General features: G+C 36.7%; 1 protein-coding gene across 3 annotated transcripts in view; it reads left to right on the top strand.

The window, feature by feature from the left end:
- The window catches only part of LOC103041883 (neprilysin), a 95,321-nt gene that overhangs the window by 13,512 nt on the left and 63,054 nt on the right, over nucleotides 1-18,755 (top strand). The window contains exons 1-2 of one of the 3 annotated variants that reach the window (XM_049483425.1): nucleotides 16,970-17,158; nucleotides 17,361-17,525. In XM_049483425.1, the coding sequence (XP_049339382.1) occupies nucleotides 17,399-17,525 (127 nt within the window). In that variant the 5' untranslated portion in view covers nucleotides 16,970-17,158; nucleotides 17,361-17,398. Of the gene's footprint in view, nucleotides 1-16,969; nucleotides 17,225-17,360; nucleotides 17,526-18,755 lie in introns of those variants that run through there. The other 2 variants (XM_049483424.1, XM_049483423.1) reach the window with 2 other exon arrangements.

Below are 18,755 nucleotides of genomic sequence, written 5' to 3'. Positions count from 1 at the left end.
TGAAAAGAAATACTCTATATTGTCTTGAAGTAAAATTTCTACATTAACTTCCATTATTTCAGTCAGCATTTCAGAAATAAGTTTTGAAAATATTTTGGATTTTTATTTTTTTTATCTAGTGCTAAATAAAAAAATCACAAAAGAATTGTAGATTGTAAATTACTGAATATAGTGATTTATATATCAAACAGAGATTCCATAATGATGAACCCCATCACTTAGTAACAGAAATTATAGTTATGTGTCTTGTGACATTACAAGAAAGATGCAAATAACAATGGTAAATCCAAAGGTGAATCAAATGCAATTGTAGAACAGATAATCTGTTTGTTTGAGAGTGTCAGCGTCTCAATCAAGTACCCCTTGACTGAGCTTCGAGCTAATTAATGACCCTCCGCTACTTTTTAACATGTTTGATTATTACAACCTAAATTGCGATCGAAGTGTGAGATAATCTATGACACATTATTCTTAATAAAGCCATAAAAATCCATGTGCACAGTATCCCAAACTGATCTTTATCCATAGCTTTCTTTCATAATTTTTAAAAGTACTGATGATAAGGTTTCCACACTGATTCACACACAACAACCAGCAACAGCTTATTTGCATAAAAGTGACAGAGCCCTTAAACGGCTTATTCTAATTTTGTGCAAAGAACTTCACAAACATGTTTTGTATAGTCCATAGACCTATTCTAAAGGTCTGTTCTTTCTGTAAAAAAAAGTTTTAATATGTCTCCTTTAACTCCTGTCAGCTGTTATCCGAGCCAGTTATCCACTACACTGTTTAACAACTGTGAACCAGAATTACAAGTCTCTGTTTTCACTTCTCTCCCAGTTTCTGGCACAAACCCTTTTAAAACCTCTATAAAACAACAACAGCTTGATTTGGCAGGTTATTAGTGCCCCAGCGTTGTGCCAACATTGTGCTGAAAATAACCACATTATGATGCAATGTGGCACTTTCCTAAACACATTTCAGTGTTTTATTGGCGAGGAATCCATCACTGTAATGTGTGTTCACACAAGAGATTTAAAGGAGTTTGGAGCGATGGAACTGGTGGAGAGCAGGCAGACCCCCCTAGCTCTGTTCCTGAGGGAGATCGAGCCTCGCCAAGCTGAAAGAGTTTTTGAGTAATGGCCGTATAAAACAATTACTTTACACACCTGCCAAGAGGGCACTTGTACAGTCTGCAGTCCCTTCTAGGGGTCTGTAAACATGCCTGCACTGTACAGTTAGTTTGTAATAGTATTTTTTGTTAATTTTATGTTTTTATGGTTTAAAGCCAAGTATCTTAACCCTTTGAACTCTAGGCTGTTTTGGTGTGTTTTTTCTCTGTTTTTGTCAGTTCCTCTTTTAGGTCTTATAACACAGTAACTTTATCAAACAGACACATGCCCTGAGCTCTTTTACTCCAGAAACCAATACCGCTGATCAAAAATGTAATCATTTAAAATGTAAAAGGAAGCAGAATTGTTATATTTCCTTGAAACTCAACATGTTTTGGTCAAAATTTTACCAAGCGCCTGTTTTTTTTTTTTTTTTTTACTTATTTTCGAATGTATAGATTTTAAATATATTCACACCTAAGATATCTTTTCAAAAATGGTTAGACTAGAGTGTAAATAAGTTGAAAGCAGAAGAATATTGATGATACTTTACATTACATGGTTTATTATTACTTTGATAAAATACATGGAGAGCATCAGACGGACAAAATTTTTCTTGATAATCACACCACTAGGATACATGTAAATACTAAAAACCTGACACTCAGAGCAGCCTTTGCCTTTCAGTATTTTGATCAGGACCAATATGGCCAATAATATTCCAACTAATAACAAAACTGATTTACTATACTAGATATTTATTTTCAGCTGCTTATAATAACAATAAATATTATAATGAAGAGTTATTCCACAAAATGATGAGAAAAAACACTTTTATTTAGGACAACAATGAAAACTATATACAAAAATGTAACTATTTAACTATTTAAAGATGTGCACACACCTTATACCTAGCTTTAATTTGGTAGTTTTACACTTTTTCCTTGGACACTTTTGAGTCATAGTCAGAGTAAGTTCTGCCCTTTCTAACCATATATGGGTCAAGTTGATGTAATTAAGCTGAGAACATTTTTTATTTTAATTTTATTTTGTACTACATAAACCAACATGTATGGCACCCAGGCAAGTCAGCTACATCACTGCCACTGTGCTGTACAATTACAACAACTGGTGGTGTTATTAAAAAATATCAGATTAACCACAACAGATTTCTGTGCATACTTTCTTCTGAAATCATATTTATATTAGATAAAATGTTTTGTATTAATAAAAAAAAAATCACATTTTTGCTCTGTTCCCTGCCAGTACTGTGTAGTAAAACCACTCCAGATGATCCAGAACGCAGCAGCACGTCTGGTCTTCAACCAGCCAAAACGGGCACATGTCACCCCGCTGCTCATTGAGCTCCATTGGCTACCAGTTGATGCTCGCATCAAATTCAAAACTCTTACAATCGCCTACAAGGTGATGACAGAACAGGCTCCTTCCTACCTGCACTCGCTCCTGAAGGCTTACGCTACCTCCCGGCCGCTGCGCTCCTCCAGTGAACGTCGCCTCGCTTTGCCAAACATTCACACAAAGCAGTCCAGACTGTTCTCATACAGAGTTCCCCAATGGTGGAACAAACTACCTTCCACTACCAGATCAGGAGAATCTCTCACTATCTTTAAGAAACTCCTGAAGACAGAGCTCTTCAAAGAGCACTTACTCTCCTAACACCTCTAACACACTAACTACTTCTAACCTCATTTCCTCCTTCCCCTCCTTCACTCCTCTATCCTATTATTCCTTTTTGACCTCCTTTGATCCCTATCCAAAGTTGTTTTTACCTTTAAACTTATTTTACACTGTACATCTTACAGTCGCTTTGGACAAAAGCGTCTGCCAAATGTAATGTAATGTAATGTAATGTAATGTAATGTAATCTCCGGCCCCTCATTACCTGTCTTCAGGTGTTTCTTGTTTTCTCTACCCTTCTGTGTGTGTATAAACAGTTCTCTTTGTTTCCGTTTTCCATCGTCTGCGTTTGTGTCTTTTTTACGCCGGTCAGGTTCCGTGTTTTTTTTGTTTTGTTTGTTTGTTTATTTGTTTTTTTTCTATAATAAATATTAACTCACATTTGCGCCCGCTCTCCGCATCCTCTCCCCGCTCCTTCATAATACCTGACAATATGATGTGATACTCATGATAAAAAATAACTTAAATTGTTAATAGTGGAAATGAATGCTAGCTCCATATTCCACCAGCAACTTGGACAGGAACTTGCTAGCAGGTGTGCTTGTGTGTTCATGTGTGAAAACGATTTAATATCATTGCTGTCCAATGAAAAATAAGCATCTCCAAAACAGCAACTTTACAGGAGAGAGAAAGAACCTTCTAAACTTTCAATGGAAGTCAATGTAAAAGGACATATTTAAGTATTTCTATTGGTCCATTCATCAAGAATTTTAAGCACAGTGTGACAGTCTGTCTGTTCAAATTATGTAGTAAACTAAAAATCCACAAAAATGGAGATACTTGTTTTTCATTGGACAGCGACGATATATATAATTTGTTCAGCTGGACACTCAGGGCTGTTTCAAGGCATTTGGGGGCCCCAAGCAAAATTAAGTTAAAAACTTCAGGCAATTGCAGTATCATGTCATTAAATAAAAAAAAAAATCTGGAACAGACTGCCAGGCAGGTAGCCAACAAAAGCATTACCTGTATATGTTGTTGCTAGCCTACCTGCTGCTAAATTGCACCATTCGTACAAGATATGTAGATATATATTATTCACTGTAAATCATCATTTACCGCTGTCCTGTTTTTTTCTTCATCTTCCCTTCTCTCCTTTCTTTTCTGGCTTCTTAATGGCTGAAGCTTCATGTTTTGCCAGCTGCAGGAATAACAAACCTGGCTGGCTGCTGTCAGCAACTAGTGGGAGGGGCCTGGTAACAGTGGCTTTGTACTTCCCTGCATTGACCGTCTCAGAATTTAAAGAAGAGACAGACGCCTTTGCTAACCAACATTTCCTTGGGTGTAATGTGAGGTGAGAGAGCCACCTACTAACCCAGAGAGAGCATGGCTAAATGTGCTCTCTCGGACTCCGGCTGCTGATGCTAAATCTGATATTTTAAAAGAAATTCTCATTGCATGCATAAAGGGGTAAACTCAGGAAGGGAAGAACAGTAAAATTCAGAAGGGAAAGAATGGAAAACTGCCTTTGCCTTCACTCCTTGCCTTACTTGACTTGTTCATAAACTCAGAACTGAATTTGTCTGCATATTCTGCACTTATTAAAAGTAAATTCAATGTGGGTAATTCACTCAAGGCTGCGATTTCTCATAAACTTCATAAACCAATTTCAATAAAGTCCTCTGGTGGAGATTTATGGCGAGACAGGTTTAATTGTTCTAAAAATACTCCAGCGGGGAATACACACAGGCAGTCTGGTAGACAGTGTTTCACTCTGGAGAAGGCGAGTGCAGTTTAGCTCGCTAGTTAAACTGTGTGAGAGTGTACGAGCTGTTCTCATGTTCTTGGAGATGGCCAGAGGCGACTGGGCGGCCAGTTCTGCTCCTCAAGTATCCAGGAACGAGAGCAGCTCTCCATGTGGTAAAGGAAACAGACTAACAGAGGCGGCCATAGAAAGAGTTCCTTAAATCAGCTCATTTAACCCTATATTATCTAAGGCTTCATTAGAGTGTTGCTGCACTTGCTAAGCATTGTGTCTTTAAGGACCACTGGACTAAAATTGTTTAGGGCCATGTGATATGACACATTTTTTTATCCCACTAAAGGCCGTTGCATATCCCGATAACAACATGTACGTACTGTATATCACGGTATAGCCAATTCTCATACATTTTTTTGCATAAAAAACCCATATAAAAGACCTCTTATTATTTCTTATTACATGTCCAATTACACTCAACCTAAACATAAAAGTATGTTCTCATATTTTATCCTTTTTCCTTTTATCAAGAAACTTTTCATGTAATAAATCATCCAATATAAAGTATTAACATATATTTTTTTCTTTTTTCAACTGCATTGAAACTGTGCAGATTACTTATAGTCAACAGCATGAGTCAAACTATTTTTTTAAATTAATTTTCCCCAATCCTAATTTCCAGAATTGCTCTGTTTAGCTTACTCACCACATATTAAAGGAATAAAACAATCCAAACCAACCTGGTCCTGTGTGAAAAAGTAAAGCTCAAGAGTTCAATTTCACTATCCACAACCAGGTCTGTTTACTGCCAGATCTGTAGAATCAAGAAATCTCTTAAATAGAACCTGTCTGACAATATGGAGCAGATTAAAAAATCTCAATAAGCAACACATTATGCCTCGATCTGAAGAAATTCAAAAGCAGATATGAAAACCTTTAAAAGTAATTGACATTTATTAGTCTGGAAAAGGTAACAAAGTTATTTCTAAGCCTTTGGAATTCCACACGACACAGTGAGAGCTATTATTCACAAATAAAGATAACATGGAACACTGGTGAACCTTCACAGGAGTTACCAACTCACCGAAATTACTCCAAAAGGGCATTAAAACTCATCCAGGAGGTCACAAAAGATTCCAGAACAACATTTAAAGAACTGCAGGTCTCACTTGCCTAAGTTAAGGTCAGTGTTAAAAATTCAATGACAAAAAAGAAACTGGGCAAAAAAGGTATTTATAGAAGAGTTTCAAGGCAAGAAACACAAAAAGAACACAAAGGCCTGTGTCACATTTTTCAACAAACCCTTTGATGATCCCAAGGACTTTGGGAAGTGGAACTTTATGGAATTTGTGTAACAGGATGTAAAGGGTTACATCTGGCATAAAACTAACCCATAATTTCAGAAAAGAAGCGGAATGGTCTAGGGCTACTTTGCTGCTTTAGAACCTGAACAACTCTCTTTAATTAATGGAACCATGAAATCTACTGTCTACTGTCTAATTTCATTAATTTAGGTAGGTAATTATATTTTTTATCAAATATATTTTACAATACAAAACAAATGCAGGCAAAAGCCTGGTGCATTTAGTTTGACATCATGTGGTCAGTTGGCCGGATCTCCCCTCCAAATCCGTAAAAACACCCCTTAAGATCCAAAAAAGGGAAAGTATTTATGGTTAAGTCAAATGAAAGCCATGTAAATGTCTTTTAAACTGCCCTACCTCCCACTATACAGCATCACATGTCACTGGATGAAATACAACAACAACTAACAAAGATCTGCGCTGTATTGGAAATAATCCGAGCCAAACCATGCAGTTTATTTCTATGGACAGAGCATTTATAGGCTATAATAAAACTCAGTTTAGGGCGGCCTGCTGCACTTTTATATCAGTTCCACTTTCCTCCTTACCGGAGCATACTGTAACTCAATCCTGTTGCTTTTAAGGAAATTGCTTAAATTAGTGATAACGTTTGGGATTGTAAAGTATTTTTTTATTATTTTTAATGTAAAGAAAGTCTGTGCTTTATCAGTGGAGTTTTTGAAAAGGTGTAATTACACTTCTATTAATGCAAATCTGTAAATATGTACAGGCTACCTGGCAACGTACCGGCTTATGGTGTGAACATGTGCGCTAGGGGGCAGTCTCCAAACTGGAAAAAAAACAACAACAAAAAAAACTGTAAAGTCTTATGATTGTCATTTCTCCCATATTTAATTTCTATACCTGTGTTCACTGTTATTTTAATATTTGATAATAAAATAGTAAAGTAGTAAAAAGCTTTGTAACACTTTACAGTAAGTGTCACAAATAATAGTAATTATGACAGTAATAAACATTGTTAAATGTTTAAGTAATATCTAAACTAATTATTAACTGAAAATTGAAAATGTTAAGACATTGTTAAACATTACTAAATTTAAATGCTTGGGAATGTTGTACATAATAATGAATTGAGACCTCAGTTGTAATAATTGTAATAAATAATTATGTAGTTATAACTAGTGGCAGTTAGTAATTAGAAAGTACTGTTATTTAATTTATTTTGAAGTGTTACCATGAGTAATAAATCGATGTTTGTTGATATAAAGGTGTTATAAAAAGAAAAATCTATTAATTAAAACAACCTGTCTGACAGTGAGTAATTTAATATCCAATATATTTATTAGACTCACAGGTATAACTTTTAACGCTTTTTTAAAAGGCACTTATTTGAGGCACTATCCAATGTCTCTTCTTTTTTTTTAAAGATTGTATAGTTTAATATTGCGTAGTTCACATGCTGCCTGTATTTCCAGTCCTTGTTCCAGGAGCTATTTTAACAAGATAATTCACTTCCTCTGTCAGTGGTTTTAATGTTATCACTTATTAGTGTATCTCTTTATATTGAGATAAACTATTATGTTGGTAGAATGATAGTATTAATTGATAGTGTCTTTACATTGTTTTAAGTCATTTCCAATTTTTAATGTTATAAAAGTTTAAAAATGGCATGGTGGCACTATAGGTAGTGTGTGGTTTGGCGGTTTTTGGTTGTGGGTTCGATCCTCATTGTGGTCACTGTCTGTGTGGGGTTGGTGCGTTCTCCCTGTGTCCTTTAGGTACTCTGTTTTTTTCCCATCTTCCAAAATCATGGTAGGTAAATTTGCTGTGCTAGTTCTAAGTGTGGAATGTGAAACTGACTTGCCACGGACAGTAGATACAGATCCCTCCCTCAGACGAAGTCTGCTGGATAATCCTGCTGTATTGTGCACTGTCTGAGGTTCTCAACAAAAAAACAATAACTGAAATGGCATTTCTCTCAATTGATCAAGTGGAGACCCAAGTGAAAATAAAAAAGCACACAAAAAAAATTGAGTTTTGAAGTGAAGTGTAATAATTGGATTTTAGACAGCAGAAAATGAATAGGCATCTTCTGAATGAATGTATATTGATTGTGGTTTTGCGTCATTGGTAATCTAGGGACAGACTGGGGCAGTAGAGGCAGTCTATCAAGTTTGCTGACATGTCCCTGATAGCCCGCATAAGGAAACATCCAGAATGTTCTAAAAATGGTCTTAAAATACTGTTTTCACAAGCTAAGTACGAGTATTTATGAGAAATGAGCTGACAGAAGATTTGCACGTGTGCTTATTATCTTCAGTGATTTTAAGTGTTTTAAATGTTAATGTTTGGACAACCTTTTCGGACAAGATTCAGCTTCTTTTGGGCAGGTTTTAGGAAAACTTGCAGCTGGCAGATCAGTGCAGTTGTAGCTTCATGTATTAAAAGTTCAGACTCACTGTAATATAAATGCAGGTGGTGTGAGATTATGTAACAAAAGGGAGCATTTGAATACAAAGACATGCAAAAGTTTGGGTACATAAAATGTCTAACAAAATTTCTGTTATAGCTACACACTGATAGTACATGTGAAAAGTAGCATAACAGTATTTTAATTAATTATCAATTGTTATCTCAGGGGATGACTTGGGAATGCTTGTCTGCTCGTGGTAGGCGAATGGGAATTATGGGAGTTGGAGTGAGGTCTGAAAGAATGGGTACAAATGGATGGGATATTACATTTCTGTAGTTGTGTAGCATTTTATATTTCTTAATCCACAGTGTCACTGTGTACTTGGCATACATCATATGGCTTTACACTATGCCACTAAATGCTGCAAATATATTGATAATAATAATAATTCTTAATAATTATTCAGTTACACCTTATCTTTCACAACAACAATTTTCAGAGTGATAGACAGTTGCTTAGAGAAGCTAATGGCTGTGGATATTATATGTTGATTTATAACAACACATTCAGTAATGATAAAACAGGTCACTAATGAATTAATTCATAACAGATTTCATGCATCTTTCTCTCTGTATGCATGTAAGCACCAGTGTCGCACTGAATTCTGATGTGCATATGCATCGTGCAACAGTATGGGTAGGGGTGGGCGATATGGCTCTAAAATAATATCACAATATTTCAGGGTATTTTTGCGATAACGATATACTTGGTGATATAGGAAAACTAAAATAATTAATTAATTTCAGGAATATAGTATAATAGTATAACAGAATAATCATAATGTGGCAAAATAAATAATATAGCATTAAATAATATAATGCAGCCAAAAATATTGCAGAATATTTAGTGCATGCATATAAACGGCCAACTAAAACAATTATACAATAAATACACCTAAAGCTTCACAGTAAATAATAGACTACTTTTAAAACAGAACATCTCTATTATCACGATATGGATTTTTAATATCATGATATTTCTGTGTCACGATATATTGTATACGATATAATATTGCCCACCCCTAAGTATGGGTACAGCAGATTATGCTTGTGTTTCTTTGTGTTTTGTGTTTTGTGTTAAGTGTTGAGTGCTGCTGACTGTAGCTAGCGCTGCTGCTAACTGCGCTGTTGAAAATATTGGAAATCTAAGCTTACTGTAAATAAACAGAAGTGCTTTACTCACCCAAATGGACAGTTTTCAAGAGAGAAATCTGTGAAGATTAACATCCAGCGCTCGTTTGACTTTGAAAGGAAATGTTTTAGAAGTTTTTTAGAATTACGGTTTTGTTTACTTAGGTGCTTTATAATCTGGTGTGCCTTCTGTATGAAAACAGACCAGAAAATAGACATTCATTGATAGTGCGCCTTATAATACATTTTGAAATATGGTAAATGTTCTATAAATGTCCAGAAGATGTTTACATGTGAAAAGTACTGATATTTAGAGATTGAATATGTAATGAGTTGTGTTTGGGGACTTTTAGAGACACAGATGAGTTGATTGTAAATTTTGTGAGTGCGGGTCTGTTATAAATGAATAATTATTAAAGACTAAAATTTGCAGCCCTAATTCAGATTGGATTTAATGCATACATTTGGCACTGTAGTCATTAGCCCGCACCAGCGAAGCACCGAATTCTCACTCTGACAATATCTGACTCTGCTTTATTTGAAATTCTTTTTTTTGTTTGTTTATGAAGAATTATTGAGTTTTCCTTCCCTACAAACCAGAGGACATCGCTTAAGGGGAGTACAATTTTGGCAGGGAATCGGAATTTGGCTCAACACCAGCAACATAAAAAACAGACGTATTAATATGTGCATAAGTGTTGTTCCATGAAAAGACACAGCTCATGTGCATTTAAAAAAAGTTTATAATGTTACAGTAGCCATGAGATCACAGTGGATCTGTTGATCATGATCATTATGAGTCTGAATAATTGAGTTTAATGGAACAGCCAAAGTTGACAGAATGCACGCTGTAACTGCAATGCACTGGAATAGGCAACACACTCAAAAGAAGTAAATATGTGTTCTCAAAAGAGTAATTTCAGTTCAGCCACACTCACACACACACACAGACACACACTTCGGGGGAACCAAACACTGATTGCGCACTTCAGGCTGTGCTTTGAAGAGGATTAAGGGTGAAGGATTACTGGATTTTAATATCTTACACATTCACAGGGAAATGATAGGCCTCGGCGAGGAAGCATCCGGAGAATCATCATCTCTCTCCGGCTTGACTAAATACGCTGGACCCAACACACACACACATACTCACTTAAATACCCCCAGACATACACACACACATACACACTGCTCATCCCTGGATTCATGAGCTGACTAATCACATGCCAGTCTTCCCCTGCTTCCATAGATCATATTCAGCTTCAGCTTTACGGCACATGGACCGTCCAAGCCGAGTGAAAAGAATTCTCTATTCACTGAAGCTCTGGCTTGATTTCTGATGTATGGGGACTTTGAGTATATATACAGGGGTTGGACAATGAAACTGAAACACCTGTCATTTTAGTGTGGGAGGTTTCATGGCTAAATTAAACCAGACTGGTGGCCAATCTTCATTAATTGCACATTGCACCAGTAACAGTAAGAGCAGAGTGTGAAGGTTCAATTAGCAGGGTAAGAGCACAGTTTTACTCAAAATATTGCAATGCAACACATTATGGGTGACATACCAGAGTTCAAAAGAGGACAAATTGTTGGTGCACGTCTTGCTGGCGCACCTGTAACCAAGACAGCAAGACTTTGCTGGACCAACCACATCCAACAGGATTAACTGTGGACGCTGTAAGAGGAAGCTGTCTGAAAGAGATGTTTGTGTGCTAACCCAGATTGTATCCAAAATACATAAAACCACGGCTGAACAAATCACGGCAGAATTCAATGTGTACCTCAACTCTCCTGTTTCCAACAGAACTGTCCGTCACCATAATAAATTATTGTGGTCTAAAACCAGGTGTTTCAGTTTCATTGTCTAAACCCTGTAAATATGAATATTTGAATCAGATAATAAAAAAGGTACTATTGGATGAGCTTTAGAAATCAAGAAATATGTGCTCAAAATATGCAGATCAAAACCTAATGCCACCTAGAATTGCCAATCTAGTGATGCAGACAGTTTCAATCAGCACAAAGCACTACAGTGGCTCTTAACCTTCAGAAACACAACAGTTACAACAGTTATTACCCTGGTTTCAGATGGTCTTCAAGTTGGTCTTGGTCAGGGTGGCTGAAAAGCTGCACAGCCAAGCAAAAGAACATACCCTGTACTGGTAAGCAATAGAGGTGGGACAAAATATTGCTTTCTCGATATATTGTATAGTTTATACGTGGTTTCAGATATTGAGATTTTTATTGAACCATATCATCACTGTCCAGTGAAAAACATGTATCTCCAAAACTTCTATAGCAACTATGCAGGAGAGAGATAAAATGTTCTTAACTTTCAATGGAAGTCAACGCAAAAAGAGTTTATTTTTTTTGTAAGAAATGTTGACACAGTGTAAGAGACAGTCTTTGTGTTCACATTGCATCTGTAGCAAAGTACAAATCAACAAAAATGGAGATACTAGTTTTTCATTGGACGGCAATGATATGCACGCTAAACTGTTATTCATTTTTCCACAAGGAAGCAATAATCAAATTAATCTGTTTGAATATATTTGGTTTCCAAATTGAAAACTATGAAACTGATACCAATGAATCCATAATTGTAGAAAATGTCTTGTGTCGAGTATTGAAGAATCACAGTATTGTGATATCATTGTTATTGTGCCCAATGTATTGTGGTAATATGATATTATGAGATGCCCTGTGATTTACACCCGTAGTAAAAAAGCTGGTTAGGTTATTGACCAGCATAGTGCATGTTATCATTTGATTTTGATTTACTAGCTAATCTAATATAGCTAATCAGCACCAAGCTGGTTGTGAACTCTTTTTTTTTTATCAAGCTAGTTCACCAATTTTATTAAGGCAAGGCTAAACACACTGGTGGACCAATGTGGCAATACTATTCAGGTCATGCAATGAGCTGTGGCTCAGAGAAGTTGGTGATGTTTCTGGAATTGTGTTGACATGTGGGTTTTTCTTTATGATCCAGATTTAACCTGCAGTTTTGGATTTGCACTGTGATTTTTTTCTTCAGATTTTTGGTAGATTGTTTTGGTAGCCTGTTTTTAACACAGTGCCACCTGAGGGCCCGAAGATCACCAGCATCCAATACTGACTGTCTGCCTTGTCCCCAACACATACAGATATTTATTTAAATCTTTTAATATTGTTGTACACACTAAGAAAAGTAAGTACAGATTTGTACTTAAAAGAGTACAAAGCTTGTCGCTGGGGCTGTACCTTATATTGAGGTACAAAAAAGTACCTTTCAGTGAAAGTCCTTTTTTGTACCCATGGTTTTTGTGCCAGTAAAGATTATAAAGATAATAAACATTATCATCAACTAAATATGGCTCAAAAACTTGATGATCCAAAATTGTCTGGCTTTCAAATAAAAAATGTGAAATTAAAATATATATTGTTCTTTAGTGCAGTGATACAGAATACTGAATGTACCCTTTGGCTGCAGGTTAAATGGTACAAATTTGTACTTATTGCTGTTAGAAATTACTTTGTACTTCAGAGGGAACAAATCTGACCCTGTAAAGACCAATATTGTACCTTTGAGGGTACAATTATGAAGAGTGTACCTTTGAGTACAAAAAAGTACTCATGTCATACCTCTGTTTTGTAGAGTGTATACTGTATATGGTGGTATATCTGAAGCATTCACAATTTTTACATTGAGAAATATTAAGACATTTTCTCAAATTGTACCACAGTTTTTGGGGGCAGTTTTTTTTTGCAGATTAATTAATCTGTGCCTGCTTTGTTATCTGAGAGAATGCATCTTTAAAATATTCAATACTCTTCCTATAGCCACTTAACATGCTTAAAAATGTTGCCAAATTTTCCAAACTACCTTCAAGTTCTAAATTCTAACCCCCTAATTTACGCAACTTTTTTGAATTAAGGTAATATATTCCATTGGTTTGGGGATCCAAGGACATCTCACTTAATGATATTATCACAATCGCCTACAATTATGATGCTATTGATAATTATATTATTTCCACAGTTTACATGCATTCACTTAATATTCTGCACTTTAGAATTGTGGTAGTTATTTTTGTGTATTTATTCTATTAGTGTTTCAGACAAAGTCCTAGTAAATTAGGTTACGTATTATACTTTTTTTTTTTTTTTACATTTTGTTGCATTCGTATATTCTTAAAATACAGTTCTGGAACCAATTAAGAGACCACTTCAGTTTCTAAATCTGTTTCTCTGATTTTGCTATTTATAGGTATATGTTTGAGTAAAATGAACATTGTTGTTTTATTCTATAAACTACAGACAACATTTCTCCCAAATTCCAAATAAAAATATTGTAATTTAGAGCATTTATTGCAGAAAATAAGAAATGGCTGAAATAACAATAAAGATGCAGAGCTCTCAGACCTCAAATAATGCAAAGAAAACAAGTTCATATTTTAGAAGTTCAGAAATCAATATTTGGTGGAATAACCCTGTTTTCATGCATCTTGGCATCATGTTCTCCTCCACCACTCTTACACACTGCTTTTGGATAACTTTATGCCTTTACTCCTGGTGCATAAAATTCATGCAGTTCAGCTTGGTTTGAGGGCTTGTGATCATCCAACTTCCTCTTGATTATATTCAAGAGATTTTTTAATTTGGTAAAATCAAAGAAACTAATACAATTTAAGTGGTCTCTTATTTTTTTTCTAGAGCTGTATATCAGAAGTGTTATATTACCAAGACTACCATTACAGCAAAAATATCTTATAATGTTATGATTTTATTTTAGCGCTGTATTGCCAACCCCCAAATTATGAGGAATAGGTAATTAGAGCAAGGGTGTTCAAACATATACAGTGCCCTCCATAATTATTGGCACCCCTGGTTAAGATGTGTTCTTTAGCTTCTCATAAATTGAGTTTTGTTCAAAATAATATAGGACCACGATGGAAAAAAGAGTAAAATACAACCTTTAACTCAAGTAAATTTTAAGGGGGAAATAAAATCCCTGACTAAGAAATAATTATTCTTCATAAAATCACCTGTTCCACAATTATTGGCACCCCTAACAATTCTTAGGAAATAAATTTAATAAAAGTATTTCTGTCACTTCTACAGTGGTTTACGAAGTTGATCAGAGTATGTAGGAACATTTAATTAGTAATTCACAACTTCCTGTTTCCCTGGGGTATAAATATGACGTGACACAGAGGCCATTTATCTTCAACATGGGAAAGACAAAGGAACATACCATTCAAGTGAGGCAGATGTGTGTTGACCTTCACAAGTCAGGCAATGGCTACAAGAAAATCGCTACTCGCCTACACCTGTCCATATCTACTGTCAGAGGAATTATTAAGAAGTTTAAAACAACTGGAACAGTGGTAAACAAGCCTGGACGAGGACGCAAGTTTATTTTGCCACCACGCACAGTGAGGAGGATGATAAGAGAAATAAAAAGTTCTCCAAAGCTCACTGTTACAGAATTGCAACAAATGGTAGCTTCTTGGGGTCACAAAGTCTCCAAAACAACCATCAGGCGCTATCTACATGCCAACAAGCTGTTTGGGAGGCATGCACGGAAGAAACCATTTCTCACTCACAATCATAAACGCAAACGTTTGGAGTTTGCTAAGCGGTACTGGGACTTCAACTGGGACCGTGTGCTTTGGTCAGATGAAACAAAGATAGAGCTTTTTGGCAACAAATGCTCTAAGTGGGTCTGGCGTAACACAAGAGCTGGATCTTACCCACCACAGATGATTAGCTTAGCTGCTTTAGAAGCAGGCCCCCCCGGAGGAGGAAAATAAACCACATTAACCAGTTCCAGTCGGATTTGTTGTCTGTCACGAGTTTAAAGATCACCAATGGTTGTGTGCGTGTGTGTGTGTGTGTGTGTGTGTGTGTATGTGAGTCATATACACATATTTCCTTATCTGAAAAGGCACTACTATTACTTTTTAATGAAGGTACAAGAAGGTTTAGTAAATTCTTGTTATGTTATAGATGAGAACATACAGCATTCTGAAGGGAACATGTTATTATTAGATTAGATAAGCACAGCACATGCTGAGGCTGTGTTCACACAGCAGATAAATGTAGATAAATGAAGCCCACTATCTTTTACTTCACACAATATCTTACAATAGTGAGTACATCCCTCACAGTTTTATAAATAATTTATTATATAGCTTGTATAAAAGTGTAAATTTGCAGTGCCCTCAGAATATCTCAAAACACAGATATTAATGTCTAAACCTTCCTGGTATTATGTGATTTATTAGTCTGACAAGGTCTCAGGTATGAATGGGGAGCAGATGTGTTAAATTTGGTGTTTTGGGTACAATTCTCTCATACCCGCCACTGGATATTTAACATGGCACTTCATGGCAAAGAACTCTCTGAGGATGTGGGAAACAGGATTGTTGCTCTCCACAAAGATGGCCTAGGCTATAAGAAGATTGCTAACACACTAAACTGAGATACAGCACAATGGCCAAGATCATACAATAGTTTTTCAGGCCGGGTTCCACTCAGAACAGGCCTCCCCAGGGTCGACCAAAGAAATTGAGTCCATGCATTCAGCGTAATATCCAGTGGTTTGTTTTAAGAAATAGACGCATGAGTGCTTAAAGAAGTGAACAGAGCATCAACTCTGTCTGCATGGCAGTGTCCGAGGAGGAATCCTCTTCTGTAGCTGACGCACAAGAAAGCCTGCAAACAGTTTGCTGAAGACAAATAGATAGATAGATAGATAGATAGATAGATAGACAGACAGACAGACAGACAGACAGACAGACAGATAGATAGATAGATAGATAGCATGCCTCCAGACATAAACCCAACTGAACATATCTTTAATACTTTTGCATTGTACTAAAATGCATTCATTTTCAATAGTATATAAGCAACTGAAACAGGGAGCATAGGGCATCGCAATTTTTTTTTAACATTAACAATTTAATATAACATTATAGTCATTATGGCATTTAGAAAAATGTGTTTTAGGGGAGGGGGGCATAGTGCACTATAGGCCCTGGTGGCACAGGCTATTCTTTTGTCATTAATATATATTTTTTCCCTTACATCCCTTTTATTTTTATACTTATTTTTATACTTATTTATTACTTATTTTTGTACTATAAGGTAATTTCGAAAGCATGTAATAGAGGTGATATTTCAACTTCTACAGATGTTTTTTTAAACTCTAGTATCTATACTTCTGCCTGAGTAAAGAATGTGAATACTTTAGCACTTTTGATGCACAATGAAAAAAATGGACAGTGTGTCTTGTCATTATGTCATAATGTTTGCTTTATCTGTGTATATATTGTACTAAACAATTGGTGCGTTTATGTGTGAGTAAGTGTGTGTGTGTGTGTGTGTGTATGTGAGTGTGTGTGTGTGTTGTGACCTCTTGGTCACTCCTCCTTCAAAAGGAGACTTTAAGAGACTTTGTCCTCTCATCCATGTCCTGCCCATCTCATTTAGGCCACTTCTGAAGCTTGGAAGTGTGTGTGTGTGTGTGTGTGTGTGTGTGTATGTGTGTGTGTGCGTTTGTGTGAGTGTGTGTGAGCATGTGCACATGTCACAGAGTGATCAAGGATTAATTGGCTGTTGAGATAACTTTAACAGCTCACAGCCAGAGCCGCTCTGACTGCTCATTTGTCCGAAGGCTGGAGAACAGAGCAGTTGTGTGACTCTAGCTTTACCGTTGCGTTACTGTTCCAGAGGTACGCTGCTCTACACAGCCTGCACACTCTGCCAGCTCTGCTCTGGAGGATAACCTGCCCTGCACTGTACTGCCTTTAGCTTTTTTTTTTCTTTCTTCTTCTTTATTTTAACCTGATCTCTCTCTCTCTCTTACTCTCTTTCTCTCTATCTCGCTCTCACACGCTCTGATTTCCCTTTCTTTCTTCTCTCTGTCTGGCTCAGGTGAGTTGCTACAGGCTGCTCCAGAAGGACAGCGCGCCATGGCCGACAACAACACGCAGAAGAAGAAGTCTCGCTGGACGTCGCTGGAGATCGGCCTCCTGACCATCGTCTCCCTGCTCTTCGTCGTGGTGGTGGCCCTCATCATCCTCTTCGCTACGCAGAGCGGTGAGTGCGCTCCTCAGAGTCGGTTACGTGGCCTGGCAGACGCTTCTCCAGAGCTTTTAGGGTCCTTTACCCACTGAGATGAGATGAATTTCAAGGCAACTTTGCCTGGATATTATCTGGATTAGGGGAAGCTTACATTCCCAGAAAGCGACAAATCCTCTTGAACAGAGAGGAATTTGCAGTGCAGCGTGATTTTCCTGTGCGTTTTCGTCATATTTGTATTTGCTGTGTTTTTTTAAGAGTGAAGTGAACACCAGCACCAGAGCTTGGCGTCGTGTTCAGGAGGTGTAAGAAAACTGAGGAGGGAGCAAAGGTCTGAGTGTCTCCCTGCCAAAATCGCTGGATTACTTGAGCATGCAGTGTAATGACTTGTGGTTACCTACACGGCTTGCTTAAAGTATAAGGAAAAATAATATTAATAATAATAATCATTGAATCAAAATATTTAGACACTCAGCCAAGGTATGTTTGGTTGCCTCACTGGTTTTGCACTGGGAGCTACAGAATGAGGCTCTACTGAAAATTCAAAGCTCAAGACCAGCTTTTGCTGGGAATTAGTTCTGAATTGGTTCTAAGATGGTCAAGCTGGAGACAAAGGCACCCTACTAGGGGTTGGAATCACAGGGAATCACACGATACGATATTATCACGATACATTGCCCATGATATCGATGATATCACGATACTGTGATTCTGTGGTTCTGCAATACTCATTGCTGTTTATTGCAAGCAAGACAACAATTCTCTACAATACATCATGGTATCTGTGTTATTTAAGAGGATACAATACTTCTTAAATAGACAAATACCAGGAATTATGGATTTTTTTGATGTTACTATTCAACAAGGGTTGAGCAGTAAGGAGTTTAGATCACCTATGTTTCAATACAAGTATTGATATTTGACACGATTTGATACGATACGAAACAATACGATTGAAACAATATGATATGGGTTATCCTGATTGACGAGCTTGGTCATGGTTGTTGTGGGTAACTTCTCTTCTGGTATGGTGATTGTGGTCATATTGTATGATCAGTTTGGTCTGGCTGGTCATGCTGGGTGACCAACTTAGTTATTTTTGTTGCTTGGCATGTTAAGCATGCTTCTAGACCAACCAAACAAAAATCAATCCCAATCAAAAACGTTCCCATGGTGGGCATCAGCAGTTTGACCAGCTTGAGCTACACAGGCTGTTTTTGAGAGTAGGGCTAGCTAACAAGTAATGGA

The sequence above is a fragment of the Astyanax mexicanus genome, chromosome 9 (assembly GCF_023375975.1).
Source record: "Astyanax mexicanus isolate ESR-SI-001 chromosome 9, AstMex3_surface, whole genome shotgun sequence".
Taxonomy (NCBI): Eukaryota; Metazoa; Chordata; class Actinopteri; order Characiformes; family Acestrorhamphidae; genus Astyanax; species Astyanax mexicanus.
Note: the sequence above shows the minus strand (reverse complement) of the source record. Positions and strands in the feature narration are given on the sequence as shown.